The sequence below is a fragment of the Doryrhamphus excisus genome, linkage group LG3 (genome assembly GCF_037039965.1).
Source record: "Doryrhamphus excisus strain RoL-2023G ecotype Guam linkage group LG3, RoL_Dexc_Guam_v1.1, whole genome shotgun sequence".
Classification (NCBI taxonomy): Eukaryota; Metazoa; Chordata; class Actinopteri; order Syngnathiformes; family Syngnathidae; genus Doryrhamphus; species Doryrhamphus excisus.
This window is the reverse complement of record NC_136359.1, coordinates 6,045,440-6,064,869: the sequence shown is the minus strand read 5'-3', so window position 1 is coordinate 6,064,869 and position 19,430 is coordinate 6,045,440. Positions and strand designations below refer to the sequence as shown.

Here is a 19,430-nt window from a genome sequence, read left to right as displayed (position 1 = left end):
GTCAGTCTGGGAGCGTGCTCTGGAGGAGGCTGCACCTCTGACTCTGGTACTTTGTCCTGCAGCTCTGCTGCTGATGAACACAAAGATCACAAGGTAAAAAAAACAAATATAATACTCTGCTGTTCTTCATCTGACCACAAGATGGCGCCAGCGCATGGCAACAGAATTTACCTGCTATGGGAGGTGCTGTTGGGTTGGGTGACACCGCGCCTGACCTCAGCATCATGAAGGTGGTCAGCGGGTCCACTTGCTGCCGTGCTGGACGTCTGGCAGCTGTGACGCCACTCTGGTCATCCTTAACCTTGAAAGAGACTTTATGGCTAACATTCTTCGGTGCACGTATGGGTGACACCTGTGGAAAGATCTTGTCAGAGATTCTGTCGACTTTGCTGGTTGATGGTTTGACTTCCTTTGTGTCGGGAGTGAGTGTTAGATTTTGTCTCTGGGACAAATCGGCACCAGCGTGTTTTTGGACCGAGTCTTTTGCTGCTTGAAAAGGCAGAGCGGGAGTTTCAGATTCCTCGAGGTGAGGCAGATGCCGTGTGGAGCTCACCACCACTGAGGAGATGATGCCTGAGTTGAGGGGAAAGTTCATATTATCACCTGAGATCTGATGAAAGAACGCGATCGCCTGAGAAATAAACATGGCTACGCTCACTATTCTCATCAGGTTCAAGTGACACGTGACTAAAATCCTCCAACATCTGGTTGCTGTCAGTAGAAGGAACATCAGCGCTCAGCCTCTCCGGAGACTCCATCCAGCTGCCAAATAACACGCCGGTCTCCATCTCTGGAGCAAAACTCTTCAACGCTGGTAGCTTCAAGGCTTCGCTCAGAGGTTGGAAGTCAACAGCAGCTTCTCGTATGTCAGGTTCTGTCAAAAGAACAGCAAGTTAGTTTATTTGTAGGACTTTTACGACCCTAAGCACGTTTTTAAATTGCCATATTCCTAATCTAAAACAAAGCATTGCCCGCATTGGATCATCAAAATCTTACCAGATGTTACTATTTTTCCTGTTAGGGGTCAGATTTGGCTTAGTTTTTAGGCCGGATGCCCTTCCTGACACAACCCGTCTACTTCTGCAACCCTCCAATGGCCTGGTCTTAAGCCCAAGCAGCGGTCATAGTAATATAAATACCACAAAACTGAGATGTAGGCGTAATAGCGTAATATAGTATATCTAAAATATTGAACTGTTTTGCATGTCTTAAAGGTGATTCTGTAGGTTATGTTTGGCCTTGTCACAACGGCAGCCTGTCCCTACCTGGAAACAGGAAGTTCAGCACAAAGCGGGGATGCTTCTCTGCCTTCCACAGCACCGTCTCCATCTGCTGCTGAGCTCCTGCCGACACCAAAGATCTGGGCGACCATGTAGATATAAAAATCACAAAACGTATGCCCACTCAGTAGATGCCTGATCTAGTAAGCTGCATCAAGCATTCCGCATTGACAAAGATCATAAAAAATCACTCAATTTCACTCACAGTCGGCTGGGCGGAGACAAAGCTTCCCTCTGGAGGTCAGATGTCCTCAGAGACACGTGAGACTGGCCGACAGAGGCGGGAGGCGGGGTCAGAATCACATCCAGCTCCATCTCGGTCAGAAGCTCGGCACGTCCTGATGAAGCAAAGTAGAGAACCTCTGAAAGGTAAACGCCAATTCATAATTGGGGTAAAATATGCTTCCTAAAACTGATAAACATGTAAACAATTTCAGGTAAGTCCAAGAGGTGGGAAATTTATTTTAAGATGTGTAGCAAAGCCTGTCTTTTTTCTTACAAAGTATGCAAATACACATGAGGCGGGCTCAACCAGCTCGAGGCAGGTCTGATGCAGTATCATGTCCATGACGAAGGAGGTTTTTCTGCAGTTCTTAAAAGCCCCCTTAGGGATTAAGTGAATCATCTCAAGGCTTTTACTATAATTGACAAGAAGGAGCATTTAATACTTAATTTAATACCTTAATACTCACATCTGTGATGAAAATGCTGTTGGCGTGTCTCTACGTTTGTTATGACCTCGGTAGTTTTGTTCAAAGCTGTTTGTTTTCGCCTCGCCTTCTCTTCACTGCTTCATTTTTCTCCAAAGAAAGTCTCCCAGCAAGTTTCTTTTTCTACCAACTTCCTGAATCAATCTGGAGGGGTCGAAACGACCATGATCCATTTCTAATGTCGTTTTAAGCACGTGAATTAAGACTAAAACAATAATATGCACTAAGAACAAAAATCAATAATCAGTTTTTATGAGATGTTTGGGGCCCCTTGGAAATCTCGGGGCCTGTGTTTGCTCGACGATGAGTCCGCCCCTGGACATACATTGGAGTGAGAACTTTAAAAAGTCAACTATGCATGAATGAATATTCATTCATTCATTTTCTACCGCTTTTTCCTCACGAGGGTCGCGGGGGTGCTGGAGCCTATCCCAGCTGTCTTCGGGCGAGAGGCAGAGTACACCCTGGACTGGTCGCCAGCCAATCACAGTGCACATTTAGACAAACAACCATTCACACTCACATTCATACCTATGGACAATTTGGAGTCGCCAATTAACCTAGCATGTTTTTGGAATGTGGGAGGAAACCGGAGTACCTGGAGAAAACCCACGCATGCACGGGGAGAACATGCAAACTCCACACAGAGATGACCGAGGGTGGAATTGAACCCAGGTCTCCTAGCTGTGAGGTCTGCGTGCTAACCACTAGACCGCCGTGCCGCCCATGAATGAATATAATGAATATAAATAAAAGGCTTTAAAGAAGGAGTTGCATCGTCACATCGTCCTTAATTATCTTCTGTGAAGTTTTGATCTAAGTCGACTTGATCTTTGTCTTTCCAGCTCGTACCTGGAGCGTCTGTGTCCTCAAGCCAGTCTCCTTTATTGCTCAATGCCGGGAAAGAAAATGTAAACAATTCCACTGTCACCGTTTTTTCTGAAGGCCAGAAAAAGCACATTATTAACTCGATATTAAAACTAAAACGCCACAACCTCTGATACCTTTGGAAAGCAGCTCCGTGACAGGAAGTAGTCCGCCCAGCTGTTCGGCAACAACATTCATACGATGGCAGAGGCTTGAAAAGCCGCTGGGATAGTCGATGGCCATCTCTGCGGCGTTCAGAATCTCAGGTAACAGCAAAGACTACACCGGGAGAAAGGAAAGAAACAGTTACGTCTGAGAACAATCACGGCAAAGGATTTGATTTAACAACCTCTTCCTTGGTGACGGACTCTTTGCAAAACTCCTCGTTGATGTCTGCACATAGACGAGGGCAGCCGTGCAACACGTCAGAGGGTCCTTCATAAGCGACGCAGTGCCTGCATGGTCACAATCGAAATTCAGCGTCTTTCCTCAAATATGTGCCTGGCAATGCCGAGTAATGTGTTCATCACAGGAGAGGCCTATCATTTCTTCAATGCACTTTTACCTGAAATGCTCCAATTCAGGTCTCTTTAGTTGCCAGGTCCACAAAATCAAATAACCGAATTAACATTTAGCTCCACAAGATGGCAGCAGCTGACCTAGAACCCGACAGCTTTATCCACCTCTGCATGCGCTTTAAAATGTTGCTGCTCAGCTGCTGCTGTGAAAGTCATGAGTGTTCCATCCACTTTCTAATGCACTCCAAACCATTATTACACTTTTAAAAAATTGCTACGTATGTATAGCTGTAGGACGGCACGGTGGTCTAGTGGTTAGCGTGCAGACCTCACAGCTAGGAGGCCAGGGTTCAATTCCACCCTCGGCCATCTCTGTGTGGAGTTTGCATGTTCTCCCCGTGCATGTGTGGGTTTTCTCCGGGTACTCCGGTTTCCTCCCACATTCCAAAAACATGCTAGGTTAATTGGTGACTCCAAATTGTCCATAGGTATGAATGTGAGTGTGAATGGTTGTTTGTCTATATGTGCCCTGTGATTGGCTGGCGACCCAGCCTCTCGCCCAAAGACAGCTGGGATAGGCTCCAGCACCCCCGCGACCCTCGTGAGGAAAAAGCGGTAGAAAATGAATGAATGTATAGCTGTAGAGCATTATAATTTTCAGCAGTGCTTCTCAAATAGTGGGGGCGGGGCGTAAGAGGACTTTCGATATTCCAACATGTATGAATTTTGACATGCAGTTTGACTCTTGAACACGCTTGTATGCTTCCCTGCTTTTATCTGTTTTCAGTTTCAAGTTCGGTCTGTACAGTACAGATAAATTAATGGAAATTATCAGCTTCTTATAGTATTTCAAATCGGAGTGGGGCGTGCGAAAACACGGGCAAGACAGAAAATAAGTAAGAACCACTGACTTCAAGTAAATGACTGTAAACTATAACAACAATTCTTATAATAAATGTGTAATAAAAAAAAACGCACTTCACATCAACGGAAGCATCCACACTCCAGGAATCAAAATGGCACTCCCCATCTGTTCGTCGTCATTTGACACGATATTATTATAGTCATTATGGCGTCAATCAAAGCAAAATAAATGCCTGAAATGTTGCACCTGAGTATCGTTTCCTCAGTGATGGAATGTCCGGTCAGACCCGGCAGGGGGTCGGCCACCAGGAGGGTCTTCAGCCGGGACAGTTTGCTTTTCAGCGTGGGCAAATGCTGTTTGAAATGTGGCAGGAAATCAACAACCATCATCTCTTCTGGCAGCAGGAGACCTTCCCAAAAAAATTGCAAGTTATTATTTTTTTTTTTACAACAGTGATCATGTACAGTTTCAGCATGTTGCGTCATACCCTCCTTCTCATTCCCGGGATCCATCTGCTCATTCGTTAGCTGGTAAAACGATTCCTGACACGGATGGCTGAGCCTTGAGTCTTTTAAGGGGCAGAGCTGGTCAGGTTCAGAGCCCACCAACGTCTCTTTCACATCTCGGTCACTCCCACAGGCATGAAATCTACGGCAGAATAAAGCTTTCATTCAAAAATACAAATCCACTTTCCAGTTCAAGGCCCCCCATTACAGTGTCTGAGGTGACTTTTTCATCTTTTTCTAGTGCAGGGGCATCCAAACTTCTTCCATCGGGGGTCACACAGAGAAAAAATAAAAGGATGAAATGCTGCATCTCAGTTTTGAGATACAAGCAGAAAAAATCTGTATGAACTTTGGTCTTTGCTTGTTTTGTTTTTTTTTAATTTCCCAAATATTTCAACTATGTTTTTTTTTTATAATCCGCGTACATTTTCTTCACAGAATACCATTACATTATTCCCATTAAACTATAAGTTTTCCTCCAACCTCATTTTGCATTTTGTTTACAGTATTTCTCACATTACAACTTTGGAGAAATTTTCGCTACTAAAATGTTTCCTCATAATATGAGTTTATTCTTTTAAAATTAAGCCTTTTTGTCTGTGTATAAAGTATACTGTAGTATGTGTCACGGGCCGCACATTGGACACCCCTGATCAAAGGATAAAATGTTCCCTTGAGCCAGTTTATGAGCACCAAATGTGAGAACAATGTATCATCTCACATTGAGGCCAGATTGTGGATTAAACATTTCCCACTTGTTGGATGACATTGGAGCTTTAAGGCAGACATGGCACCTTTCTGGTGAGTTTATTTCTTGTGTTGCTCCTTTGAGATGGTCAAGCACAGAACTGCTGCAGGAGGGGTTCATGCATCCTGAAAAAGAATGTGTCAACTGACAATAATGCATTGATTTTTAATATGACCACTATAATGCAGCTGTACCTCTGACCCACGGCTTCCTGTAGGTGACCTCGGCCAGGGCGCCACTGTGGGGGTAAAGGTCATGGCAAGAGGGCGTCGGAAGAGCCAAGAAGTCCATCATCACCTTCAGCCTGCTGCTGGCCTGCAAGTGAGTCCAACTGGTTGATGGCCGAACTTACTGGATGTGTTTCGTTGTGTTTACAGATAAACCCACCTCAAAGACGTAGTCCAGAGCTTTATAGCCGACCGAGGAGAAGATTACGGTTGACATTTGGAGATGTTTTCTCACACCTTTCTGCAAGATAACCGCACTTTTATAGGCACTTCTTTTCGCTTTCCATTTGTAGGAGCTATTTAGTAATGTGTTCCTAGGTTTCTAATATCTGTTGATTTATTTGTTGTTGTTTTGTTTGGATTACTTGATAATATTTTCTTGTTAGTTATTTATTTGTTTATTTATCATATTTTGTTGGGGTTAATTAGTAGTTTATTTGTGGATTTATTTCATTGGGTAACACCAAGGGCACCTGCAATCTATTTATGTAGGCAGTGCTCACAGGACCAGCATGCACCGGGGTGGGCCTAAGGTTTTTGTTTGCTTGCCTGGTAATTAAACGAAATAAGAAGAAACGGAACAAGGTTGTATGGACAATGTATGTAATGTATGGACTCTTTTGCCTGCGTAAACCACAACCCGTGGTGCATCAGTGGCCTTTTGATTATAGTTTAAGTTAAGTTTATTTTTGAAGGACAAATAGCCATTACACCATTCATTTTGAACGCTTAGCTTAATTGAGCTACCTAGCTTAATTGAGCTATCTAGCGAGTTGACTAACAAGCTAGCTAAGATTTGTTTACCTTACCAAATTACTCATTTATTTATTTATCCCTGTATTCACGCCACAAACGAAACAATAATGTTGCTTCAAAGTTATCTGAAATGAAAAACACTTTACCTGTAAGCTAGGGGGGAAATAGCCGAATGAGGCCGATGCTCATTCAAGATGTGACGGTTCTCGCTCACATAGTTTCCTGTCGTTTTCCTGCCGCTGGGAAGCATAAACCACAAATAGTAATATCTCCCAGAAAGAATTGGACTTCTAATTCATTCAGTTAGCGTTCAGCATAGTATCAAATTGGGGGAAATTTTTCAATACATGCTACAGTATTTACATGTTTAATACACGACGTATGAAGCCACAGTATTGATTAACATTGAAATCAAGGACACATTAAGGTGTATTAACTGTGACCACTAGGGGGCGGAATAGAGTCAAAACATACCACGAGCTATATGACGTAATCAGGGCCTTAGCAGGCAGACACAGTGCGTGTAAAAATGAACTTTACTAGCTTCTCATTCAGGTTAAAGGAAGAATATCACCACATCGTTGGTGCCCATGTGTTTGATGGTTAAATTGGAACATACTTGGTCTAGGGTGTGGGTGTGTTTTTCACATTGAGATACAAAACGACTCAGACTTGGCTCAATATTGGATCATTTTATTTATTGGGAGTTTTCTTTTCCTACACAACTGTGCTACATTTATGCCTCTCTAGTTTCGTGCACTTTGCTCAGGAACTGACACACAAAGTCGGCGAAACACGACACCGAGGACACACAAAGGTTAGCTGACACCGTTGTGTGCGTGTACATGTGTGGGTTTCTGTCTGCTCAATGCACAACAATCAGTGTTTTTGTTTTCTTGGTATCTGCCAAAACCAAAAGAAATCTGTCTAGGATGTTAACAGGAGGGCCATTCGGTCGATTTTTGTCTTAGTATTTTTTCCGACAACGTCAAATACATAGAAGTGTCATATGGTAGGATCCTGAAGGGGTCGGGCTTGCGTGAGCCGGAAGGTGCTTGTCACTGCTGTTTTTCCATGGAGGAAAGGCCAGCGTTTTTTAGCACTAATGCATTTGTGATATTTTTATGCTTTTCTAGATGTTTGAGGGATTTTGACTGTCAAGATGGAAGACTTACACAAAGTATTGGGACTTTCTGCATGTACTGCATGTACTTCATGTACAGATAAAAGGTAAGGTAATACTACCCCGTATTAGGGCCACATTGGGCGGGGGGAAATAATAATTAGAGATTTGGAGAATAAAGTCCTAAATGAATAGAGTTTTAATATTAAGTGTGGGAAATAGAGCATAGCTCTTCAGGAAGGAAGGAAGGAAGGAAGGAGACTTTCCTCTCGCTTCAGGCAAGCTTTTATTTGTAACGTGGCAGCAAAATAAAGCAGTTGAGCACAAACAGATTAAACTCATTATCCCGCCCCCTCCACATGCCAAAGGTCACAAAAGTACCCCCTTTTCATACATTAGCGTCTTTTGAGGAAAAGACGACTTTTTTTCTCGTATATTTACAACTTTATTCTGGTAAAGTTACAACTTTTTTTCTCATAAAATTTACAATTTTATTCAGTCAATTTACAACTTTTTATTTATAACTATTATTATATACTTATATAAATTTATAACTAGTGTTCTGAATAATTTTCTTTTCATAATTTCTGACTTCATTCTCGAATCCTCAGATTATGTAATATTACGACTTTTACAAAAAAATTTAAAAAAAAAATCTATACAATTTTATTCAGTCAATTTACAACTTTTTATTTATAACTATTATTATATACTTATATAAATTTATAACTATTGTTCTGAATATTTTTCTTTTCCAAATTTCTGACTTCATTCTCGAATCCTCAGATTATGTAATATTACGACTTTTACAAAAAAAATTTGCAAAAAAAAAAAAATCAAGAAAAAAAATAATTTTCTTAATTTAGGGGGCCTAAGCCACTGGCTCAAATTATGCTAATATTTGGTCGTAACAGACATAGCCTGAGACCTTTAGCCTTGGGCAAAGGTAATAGTCCGATTTTTTTTCTTGTAATTTTCCAACATTTCTTTTTCCCCAATGTGCCCCCCCATACCATTTGCAGAACACAAACATTTTCCAGTTCATAAAAATGTAAATAAATGGCACATTTGAAGACATTTTTTTTAAAACCAAAGTGACTTATTCTCAGCTTTTTCTAGTTTTCCTCTTAATGAGCAACCTGTGGTAAACGTGAAAAAAAAAGCCGGCGCCTCACCAGCCATGAACTTCAGATTACATTTTTTAAATTGCAGTGTATGCATGTCAGGAGCTTTTTGGCATAGAAGCACACATGAAAACATCACACGAGAAGGTCTTCCAAGACCACAAGGTACTTTTTCGTGGGGTGGGGTTGGAGGCTTCAAGTTTGGTGACGGGACGGCTCGACTCATTTTTTGCGCTCCTCAATCTGCTCCACTTCGCTGGACTCGTTCACCACTTTGCCGTTGATCATGGTCTGCGTGACCACCTTGACTATCTTCCTGGTACGCACGTCTGGGTCTTCTGAGGGGCCAGAAACAAAGTTTAGCTGCTTAATGCCCATGAATGTTTATTTAACGGGGATTACACCAAAATTATGAGAAATGGTGTCGGGGTGGCCCGTCTCCCGGGGAAGAAGTCATATTTTGGTGGCAATCAACGTCAGGGAACCAGGAAGGAGGCTGCTCTTCCTGGGAAACTCCCACGTTTTGCCCTTTTTTTCCCCAACTCCAACATCCACGTCTGTGGGTGTGAAACCTGCTGTCGTTTACAATTGTGCTTTAGCGCCGTTACAACATTGGTTCTGTTGCTGTTGCGTCATATATACTTATTGTAAATGACATTTGGTCACAGAGAGCTACATTTCATTTCCACTTTCTCATGTACTCAAGATCATTTTTTTAAATTGAAAAGGCTGAAGTATTCATCAAGCAGTTCTTAATTTTGTCATCTTAAGCTTTTTTAAAATGCTAACAAATATGCTAACAAGTGCTTAACGTACGGTACGACTTACTTTTAGGAGGTGGAGGTGTTTCTTTCACCCTGCAGGATGAAAACACAGCAACACACGCGAGTAAGTCAGCAGCAAAGCTCCACCGTCACACAAAGTCTTCTCCTTACAGTTCCTCTCCTTCCAACAGCCTCCTGTAGGTGGCGATCTCCATTTCCAGGTTCTGCTTGATGCGCAGCAGCTGCTCGTAGTCGGTCTTGTTGCGTTGCATGTCCAGACGCAGCTGGGACAGCTCGTCCTCCAGCTGAGTCAGCGTGGCCTGGAGACGCTCCATCTCCAGCGAGTACTTGTGTCCCGTCTCCGCCAGGTTCCCCTCTAGCACGCCTACCTGGGAACGCCACAACACAGGTAGGCTGATGGTCATGGACTTTCACACTTTTATAATACCGCTTTGCACCTGAGGGGGTGATAGTGAGTCAGTGATTGGACATTGGTGGTTTGTTTTGTTTTTTTATCAGCAAGGGCCACATGTCGGAAAATGAAAGGATGCAAGATCCAATTTAATATTTTGTAAAGCAATGCGAAGTTGCATATCAGTCTTGCCCCCCCCACACACACACATTTTTGCAGTTTTTTTTTCAACTATTTCAACTATTTTGATTTTCTTTTCAAATCTTGGTTAATTTTTTTTTGTAATTTAATGAAGAGGCTTTGTCTGTGTAACAAAATTTTATTACAAAGATTCCAAAAATAGTAAGACAGACTTCCTTTATTGTCATCACACAATAACACAGCATGAAATTGCCAACGAAATGTCATTGCCTGGCTCCCGTATAATAATAAATAATAATAACAATGTGGAGAATAAATAGATGACATCAAATATGAACAACAATGTACAGCGTAAACAGTAATTTGTACAAATAATTTAAATATTTTTCAATTTTATGAAAATTTTATTCCCATAAACTAATTTATTTAGTTTTGTTTCTCATAGTACTATGACTTTTTAAAATGACATTTTTTTTATTTGGGGGGCTTTGGCCCTGCCCTTGGTGGGGGCACGGGTGGTTGTACCCCGCTGCCCTTGCGGAACCTTCTCCCTTAGGTATGTATATGGCTATATTTGTATATATGTGTGTGTATGTATGAAAAAAAATAATTAAAAAAATAATAAAATGACATTTTTCCTTTAATATTTCAATTCTTTGCTACTAAAATTGTTTTTTTTATAATATTAGTGTAATAATGCTTTAATAATTTTAACAATATATTTCACAATATTAATATAATACGAGAGAGCAGCTCACAGCTAGGAGACCAGGGTTCAATTCCACCCTTGGCCATCTCTGTGTGGAGTTTGCATGTTCTCCCCGTGCATGCGTGGGTTTTCTCCGGGTACTCCGGTTTCCTCCCACATTCCAAAAACATGCTAGTTTAATTGGCGACTCCAAATTGTCCATAGGTATGAATGTGAGTGTGAATGGTTGTTTGTCTATATGTGACCTGTGATTGGCTGGCCACCAGTCCAGGGTGTAGCCCGCCTCTCGCCCAAAGACAGCACCCCTGCGACCCTCGTGAGGAAAAAGCGGTAGAAAATGAATGAATGAATATAATATGAGTAAAATTGTCTATTTTTTTGGTTAAAAAAATAGGTTTTCTGTTAATATTTTGACTTTATCCTGCTGTTTGTTTTTCATTTCTGGTGATTTTTTTTTCAATGAAAAATTATTTACCAATATTTAGCACTTTGGACACCCCTACTGTAAGGCTTTCCCTTTCAAACCTCTCACCAGTCAAGCAGCGACTGCCAACACAACAACATATCCTTGTGATTAATGTGTGTGTGTGTGTGTGTGTGTGTGCTGAGCAAACATTGACTGAACTATAAGCGTCTCCACTGAGCACCACAATACTCTTTGTCATCATACACCTTTACAGTCACAATGATGGATTGTCACACGGCAGAATGTCACAGCTGTGTACATTTTACACTCTAACGCCACCGAGTCCTACAAGGAGTCCATGACACCTACACAAAGGGGTCTGACGTGTAGAATCTATATATAGAATGAACTCAAGGGCTTCAACTTCTTGTTCTTTTGTGGCTGCCGGAAGCATTGAGCACTGGCATAAAGTAACCTACCTACTGCACCATGTGGGCATACAAATAAATGTGTACGCACAATACCCATGCCCATACCCAAAAAAACAGCCATCTATTCCAGCCACAAGGCATGCTGGGTAGCCTTTTTCCCAACATTTTGCCGTGTTTGTCACATTTTTGTTAAAATGAATCAAATATGTTGAGGTCATCAAAGAAGATGTCCAATGTTGTATTATTCATATTTCATATGGTTGTTGCAGCTGGACTACCCGGTATGCCTTGCGGCCATTTGGAAATAACAGTTTTAAGTTACGCGTGCTCTGTTTACCACTCAGTTGGTATTTATCACCCATTTAGTAGCTGATTAATGTGATGCGTTAACTTGCTGTCATGTTTTTTGCCCCATCTCAAAAAAGGAAAGGCTTCACTACACATCTTGAAATAAAGAAAACGGTCCCCATCTTCCCGCCAGTCAGTTACAGATACGGGAGCTGTGTTTTGTTTTTCTTAAGGCGCTAGGCTAACCTAGCACGATGTTGCTGTTAAAATGTGAGTTTGACGTTACCGTATCTCACGTAGCTAGGCTGGTGTTGCTAACATTAGCGTCCTACTGTCCCACTCCAGGCGAAGACACGCCCTCTCACGCCACGCACCTGCTTGCGAAGGCTGTCGAGCTCCACCTCCAACGCCTGCAGGAAACGTCGCCTCTCGCTCAGCTCGCTCTGGGCACAGCGCAGGGCCTCGTTGCTTTCCTTCACCTCCGACTGCACCGCCTCCAGCTGCTCACAAACACAACCATCACAATCATATACGTAGATTTGCCTTTTCCTTTTTGAAAAAGGACGACGCTTGACTGACCTTCTTCAGGTACCAAGCCTCGGCCTCCTCCTTGTTTTTACGTGCGATGCCCTCATACTGGACCCTCAGTTCAGCCATGATGGCGCCAAGATCCGGACCCTGTGCCGCGTCCACCTCCACGTTCACCTGCTCGTTGGCCAGACGGGCCTTCAGAGAGCTCTTCTCCTGCAAGATGATCGTAAAAGTATATCACCACATACACTCTCTCTGACCATGGTTGGACAGAAGCCTGATGTGTGTTAAGCTCCAACCACCCCCCCCCCCACCCTCAGGTAGCATTGTGTTGTGTGTCTTCTTCATGAAGATGAAAGATATACTCTAAGGTGTGTCTGTACACACGTGATCATGTGACGGCCACTTGATATTTTTAAAGCCTCATGACTGTACAAACACTGCGGCTTTGTGTCAACCAACTGATAGTGAAAACAAACACGAGGATGTCATACAGCCGCCATCGCCATAGCTGCAGAAATGGCAAACACCATACACACACATTGTCCCGCTACCGTATGCTTATGCTTGTTTCTATGACACACATGCATTCCGGTTTTTAGTACCATTTCTTTAAATGATACAACTATGTCAAACTCATTATTTTTCCAGTCAAAACACTTTTTATTTTTTTATTTTTGTACAAATTGGGCAAGTTTTTAATTTAATTTAATTTAATTTAATCAATTTTCTACCGCTTTTCCTCACGAGGGTCACGGGGGTGCTGGAGCCTATCCCAGCTTTAATTTTATTTTATTTTATTTTATTTTATTTTATTTTATTTTATTTTATTTTATCATTCATTCATTCATTCATTTTCTACCGCTTTTCCTCATGAGAGTCGCGGGGGGGGGCTGGAGCCTATCCCAGCTTTAATTTAATTTAATTTCATTTAATTTTATTTAATTTTATTTAATTTTATTTAATTTATTTAATTTATTTAATTTATTTAATTTATTTAATTTTATTTAATTTAATCTCCATTTTGGTCAATGTATTATTTCTAGGGCAGGGGTCAGCAACCTGCGGCTCCAGAGCCGCATGTGGCTCTTCAGACTCTTTATTGTGGCTCCCTTTGCGATGCTTGAATATTTTTAACACCCGAGTGGGGAAAATGCACATCTTTTGTAATGAGTTTTAAAAAATCCAACTTTGTCTGAGACCATGAATGCATCCTGAGTGAGTTCTGACTGCTATCCAGTTCAGTACATGAAGAAAAACAGGTAATACTTACCTACAAATCTAAAAAATAAATTCGAGATAATTTAAAAACAGCGGCATGGGAACTTGTTTTTACGTTTACAGTAGTTTACACATACATTTATGTAAGTTTATCTCCAAAACTAGCAAGAGTACTCCAACTCGTCTTTTCTTATCTGAACTACTTTGATACCCCCAAATTCCCTCCAATGTTGTTTTAAACATACTATATGTTTTGCGGCTCCAGGCTATTTTTCTTCAGTGGGCATTGGGTAAAATGGCTCTTTTCATAGTAAAGGTTGCCGACCCCTGTTCTAGGGTGTGTAATACACGAGGTAAGATTATTATTCAAGCAGTTTATTTTTAAAATATGACATTATTATTATTATATCCATATTATTGTATTATAGTTCAAAGGTTAATTTGTTTTCATGTTTCTATTTACATTTTTGACATTTCTTTTGATATCATAGCTCTAAACTTGAATTTAAAAACGCTGTATTTATTTTTGATATGTAATCGGGATGCCACAAGCCCTGAAAGACGTTTGGGATGGCTCTAAATGCTCGCTTTCAAAAGGTGTGGTGAAACTGCCCCTTTGTGATGTCACAGAGGAGCGCACTTCCTGTCTGTAAGCCTGATAAGCTCTTGTTCTGCCTACACCCCATCTTATTGTACGCTATGTCGTATATGTATCATACTTTAGCTTCTGCCTCTGTATAGATGATGAGTAAAGGCCATTCTGTCATTATTATTTTATCGATATTGGATTTCATTTAAAGAATAATCTTTTTTCTTATTGTTATTGAAACAGTATCTTGCTGCCACATATTTGATAAAAAAAAAACAAAGTTCACCTCCTCATGATTCTTCTTGAGGAAGTAGAGCTCCTCCTTCAGGCTGTCCAGGTCTCCTCGCAGCGTGGAGATAATCTGGTCGTGGTCGGACTTGGCTCGCCTCAGAGCCTGGCAGTCTCTTTCCACAGATTGGCACAGGGTGGCCTCCGCCTCCCACCTGGAGCCACCAAATTATTATTATTATAATTATTATTAACTATTTTTGGGCTCAGTGAAAACAAACCCAAAGGTGTACCGTAACCGTAAATGCTCTGATTAACGGCTCGATTCCATCAACCTCCGAGTTGCTGGCTGCGTCATGTCTAATTAATGGCAGCTCAGAAACAGCTTTGGCTTGTAGGCACTTTCTCATGCACTCCAAATGATTACTAAAGCTTCAAAATATATTGTTACTGCATTTAAGTGCATTTGCTGTTAGCATGCTGCAGTGCATCATAGGACTTGTAGTCTTGTAGCCGCCAGCGATGCCAAAGATGTTAGCAGAGTGGAATGTTTCAAAGACGCCGACGCCACAAATGACCCGAAATGGTGTGTTCCAAGTTCCTTCACATCAGCCCAGAGAACATACCATCAACGCTTTGCGAAATACGTCAACTCAGCGCCGAGCTGCGCCGTCTGTCACTTGTCACTGCCCTCCCATCCGTGGGAATGTGGTGTCATTTCGCAGGCCGACGGAAAAGTCATTTATTTTCATCGACAGGCAGTCTGGCGCTCCCGTGTGAACGGGTCAAAGAGGGCCAACGCCATCCATCCATCCGCGTGTGTGCGCCTCACTCACTTGACCCTGAAGTCGTCAGCCGCCAGCTTGGCGTTGTCGATCTCCAGCATGATGCGTGCGTTCTCCAGCGTCCGCTTCCTCACCTGAGGGATGCAACAAGGCGAGTCGGTTAGGTTCAAGGGGACGTGAATCCAGATTAAGATTCAGAAGGATTTTAGAATGATTCGGCGTGCATGAGAAAGCGGTCAAGAAAGCTATCCTTGACCACATGGTCATTCATGAAATCATTCAATCCCAGACATTTTTGTTTTTTTTTTGCACACGGACTACTGTTCTATGGCTATATATACATGGTATACAACAAAAGCGACGCGGCGAGATGCTTTTTCACTTCCTGGCTGCTGCGGTGCGTATTTCAATGGGAAAGATGCAGGCTGCGGTTCTATAAAATGCACTTCTGCTACCATGTGGCCGTTTATTTTGGCTTAAAGCTGCACCGAGTGTGCTCACTTCTATTGTGGAGTTGCATCATCAGCTCTTTGTGCCTCTCGTGCAAAAAAAAACTTCTTTGGGAGTGAGCGTTCGGGTTGGAAAAAAACATGTCAGTACGTCTTTGGGAGCGAATGAGTTGATGAGCATGTTTCACAAGACGCCAGCAACAGAACCAATGTTGTAATGTTGTAACGGTACGGCAAGTGTAACAATCTGGTCAAACGATTGTCATGCATACTCCGTAGCTTAGCATGACTGACAAACATTATGGATCTAAATAGCATTAGCAGCATGCTAGCTTGTACATACATTACAGCCATCCATCCATCTATTTTCCATGCCGCTTATCCTCACTAGGGTGGGGGTATGCTGGAGCCTATCCCATCTGACTTCACACTGGACGAGACATTTATGCAAATTAGCACCCAATAATGTCATCAAGTCTTACCTTCATGCGTTCCCACGTGGTACCAGCATGATTGGGACCAAATACGAGGTCAATCAATGATTTGTTGTTTTTTGTTTTGCATGGCTAGATCGAAGCGTAAACCCGACGCACACTAACCTCCTGCCCGATGGCGTGGGCCTGCGCCATCATCCCCTCGATATCGTGGCCTTTGGGTGCCTTCTCCATCATCAGCTGCTTGATCTTCACCTCCAGCTCGGCATTGGACCTCTCCAGCGAGCGCACCTTGTCCAGGTAGTTGGCCAGCCGGTCGTTCAGACCCTGCATGGTCTCCTTCTCGCTGGCGGCCACCGCCAGCCCGTTAACCGAAAGGCCCGTTCCCAGCAGGTTGAGTCCGTTGCCCACCGAGACGGAACGGGACAGCGACAAGGCGCCAGCGGTGGACAGGGAGGGGATGGGCGGTTTGGAGCGGACGCTGCGCCCGCTGTCCCTCACTGACACGCTGGAGAAGGACGGCTGGCGAACAGAGTAGCTGCGCATGGAGAGCGTGGAGGCCATCCTGTACCATCGGGAGAGAAGTAAGGTAAGCTTGACACCGCTAACCCTACATTGTTATTGGCACGTTTAGCAGGCACTGACCCTGGTACCTAAAAATATCTAAAATACAATTTTCTTTCTTTTTATAAAATGTATTTTATTTGTCTGTTCATTTCAAGGGGGCTGCACGGCGGTCGAGTGGTTAGCGCGCAGACCTCGGCCTCGGCCATCTCTGTGTGGAGTTTGCATGTTCTCACCGTGCATGCGTGGGTTTTCTCCGGGTACTCCGGTTTCCTCCCACATTCCAAAAACATGCTAGGTTAATTGGCGACTCCAAATTGTCCATAGGTATGAATGTGAGTGTGAATGGTTGTTTGTCTATATGTGCCCTGCGATTGGCTGGCGACCAGTCCAGGGTGTACCCCGCCTCTCGCCCGAAGACAGCTGGGATAGGCTCCAGCACCCCCCGCGACCCTCGTGAGGATAAGCGGTAGAAAATGAATGAATGAATGTTCATTTCAAGGAAAAAATGAATTTAAAAAAGACATTCTTTATTGAACAATTTTTTGGGGGGGGGCAATGAAAAGTTTAAGAAAAAAAGGATAGCTACAAAGTACAGAATGTGTCCCCCCACCCCCAAAAAAAGGTAATTATTGTCAACTTTTTTATTTTTTACATAAAAGCGAAAAAAGTGGGTTTACTGTCTCTTGTTCAATGAAAGTATGAACAAGAAGTATTTTTTGAGTTCATTATGTGATCATTGAATTATAATCTGATGCATGTTCAAATGAAATGAAACTATTACCATTATTATTACCATTGTCAATAAAAGGGCTTTTGTTTGTTTTTTAGGAGTACAAAATAAGAAACATGCTTTTTATTGGACATTCCACCCATTAGAAATTAAAAAACAACGTTTTCTGACGTTTTTGGAACACAGCAGGGTCAAACCAAGCAAACCTACCAAGGCCAAATCCACTGACGTTACCAAATGTGCTCCCCATAAAGGCTCAGCTATGATGTCATTTCTCCTTCAGTCTCATCATATCAAGATATTATAAACACTTACATGATCTTAGTGTTCCGCTATAGGTGGTGCGATGCTGCAGGAAGCCGTCCTCGCTGCTGGACCAGGTTTTTGCAGGTGAGTCCGGCTGCAGAGGATCAGCTCTGTCCCCCCCGCCCATGGGGGCGGAGCCACTGCCGTTTCTGTCCAATCCCTCTTTGCAATAACACCAACCAGGATGGGGATGCAACATGACTCCCTGGAGGTAAGAAAAAGTAGATGTTGACAGTGCACCTTTAAACATGGAAGAATACTTCATTGTCAGCAGGATATGACTTAAAAAAAACACTTTGAAACTTTATTTCAACCAAAATCCTCATTCAGTTTTTCCACTTTGTCCTGCACACAGATTCCCTTAGACGGTGAACGCACAATAGGTCCTCAACAGCCACCTGAGGAGTGGCCCGGCGGGCTGGGTGAGAAATGGGAGCGAGCGGAGGAACAATGAGGGCCAAAGAATGCCAAGAAAGGGAAGACCCCTGAGAAATGGAAAAGGGCGGATCCGGCTGAACTGGAAACCTGGTTTGCATTCACAAACACTCATTCTATTTGGAGGCCATATTGCCTTACATGTCCTGAGAGAAATCTCAATTATATCTCAGACCCCCCCCCCTTCTCCATACAGTATGATACAGTGTACTGCAAACTGCAGGCACAATAATAAACACATCTCTGAAGGCGTTTAAGTCTCCAGGGACGATGGGATCGCCCTTCCTCTTTTTTACTTGCCTGTTGGCTCTTGCCTGGACCCAGTAACTCTGTGTTGGAGCGCCACCATGTGGCCCTTCATCAAAGCTAAAAAGCCTTTTGGCTCCACAACAGGGGTGTCCAAACTTTGTCCAACAAAGGTGCCATATAGTAAAAAATTAAAGGATGCAATGTGCCATATATGTGAATGGTTGTTTGTCTATATGTGCCCTGTGATTGGCATGTGACAGTTAAATATAACAAAGAGTACAATAATAATAGTCCAGGTCCAAGATGTAATGCCATTAGGAGAGTTGGGCAACCGCGGGTGTTGGGATGATCACCATCTCTCTGCTGCAGCGCCTCCACACGGTAGGCTACGTCAGATGTTGTCCGGGGGGGGGGTGTATTGAGGGCGAGAGAGAGAAAGAGCGGCAGTCAAAAGGGAATATTTTTAACTAAACGCTAAAGTGTAGAAATGAGTCTTAAGTCTGGACTTAAACATTTCTACTGAGGTAGCAGATCTAATTTTAAGAGGTAGATCACTCCATAGCAGGGGTCGGGAACCTTTTTGGCGAAGAGAGCCATGAAGGCCAGATATTTTAAAATGTGTATCTGTGAGAGCCATATACATTTTTTTAAACATTGAATGCAATAAAATGTGTGCATTTTTATGTAAGACCAACAGTTTTAGATAATGGGCTCTAATTACGTAGACCAGGCACACTACCCCACGGCAATGGGGTGTGGCCAGCACACTTTCGTGAGCAGCGCAGTGTCTAATAATAAATCAAATACTTGTTGCCATTAATACAACTTCTGCTGCTGCATAGTTTTGCACCGTACTCCGTAGATGTATTTCATTCTTTTGGCCATCTTCATCAGAAGGCTTGGTTCTGCAGCTTTAGCTATTTGACTAAAGGAGGAAAGTTTACATTTACATGTTTTTTGACATCTCAATGACCGAGGTAGACTACAGCATTACCCAGTAATAATCAAGTTTTGGTGTTTGACCTGGAAAA

General features: G+C 42.7%; 2 protein-coding genes across 2 annotated transcripts; both read right to left on the bottom strand.

Moving 5' to 3' along the window:
- Nucleotides 1-322: 322 nt before the first annotated feature.
- On the bottom strand, nucleotides 323-6,779 carry LOC131128515 (uncharacterized; the record flags this gene model as incomplete). Its single annotated transcript, XM_058071418.2, has 13 exons — nucleotides 6,624-6,779; nucleotides 5,882-5,962; nucleotides 5,689-5,809; nucleotides 5,541-5,619; nucleotides 4,728-4,888; nucleotides 4,487-4,649; nucleotides 3,207-3,312; nucleotides 2,995-3,136; nucleotides 2,843-2,929; nucleotides 1,486-1,618; nucleotides 1,266-1,360; nucleotides 659-874; nucleotides 323-573 (listed from the first exon to the last, which is right to left on the bottom strand). Coding segments are annotated over exons 2-13 (1,611 nt in total), but the record flags the coding sequence as incomplete, so codon positions are not given.
- Nucleotides 6,780-7,881: 1,102 nt separating this feature from the next.
- On the bottom strand, nucleotides 7,882-17,787 carry krt1-c5 (keratin, type 1, gene c5). Its single transcript, XM_058071420.2, has 9 exons — nucleotides 17,725-17,787; nucleotides 16,278-16,677; nucleotides 15,281-15,363; nucleotides 14,503-14,659; nucleotides 12,455-12,619; nucleotides 12,250-12,375; nucleotides 9,660-9,877; nucleotides 9,553-9,581; nucleotides 7,882-9,062 (listed from the first exon to the last, which is right to left on the bottom strand). Coding segments are annotated over exons 1-9 (1,296 nt in total). The 5' UTR covers nucleotides 17,727-17,787; the 3' UTR covers nucleotides 7,882-8,946.
- Nucleotides 17,788-19,430: the final 1,643 nt, after the last annotated feature.

What these genes read in the sequence shown, in the direction of transcription:
- krt1-c5 (XM_058071420.2), bottom strand. An exon ending in TCAAGAAGAATCATGAGGAG is followed by an intron (nt 12,620 to 14,502) that starts GTGAACTTTGTT and finishes ATCATCTTGCAG; the next exon opens with GAGAAGAGCTCTCTGAAGGC. An exon ending in CTGTTGGAAGGAGAGGAACT is followed by an intron (nt 9,582 to 9,659) that starts GTAAGGAGAAGA and finishes TTCATCCTGCAG; the next exon opens with GGTGAAAGAAACACCTCCAC.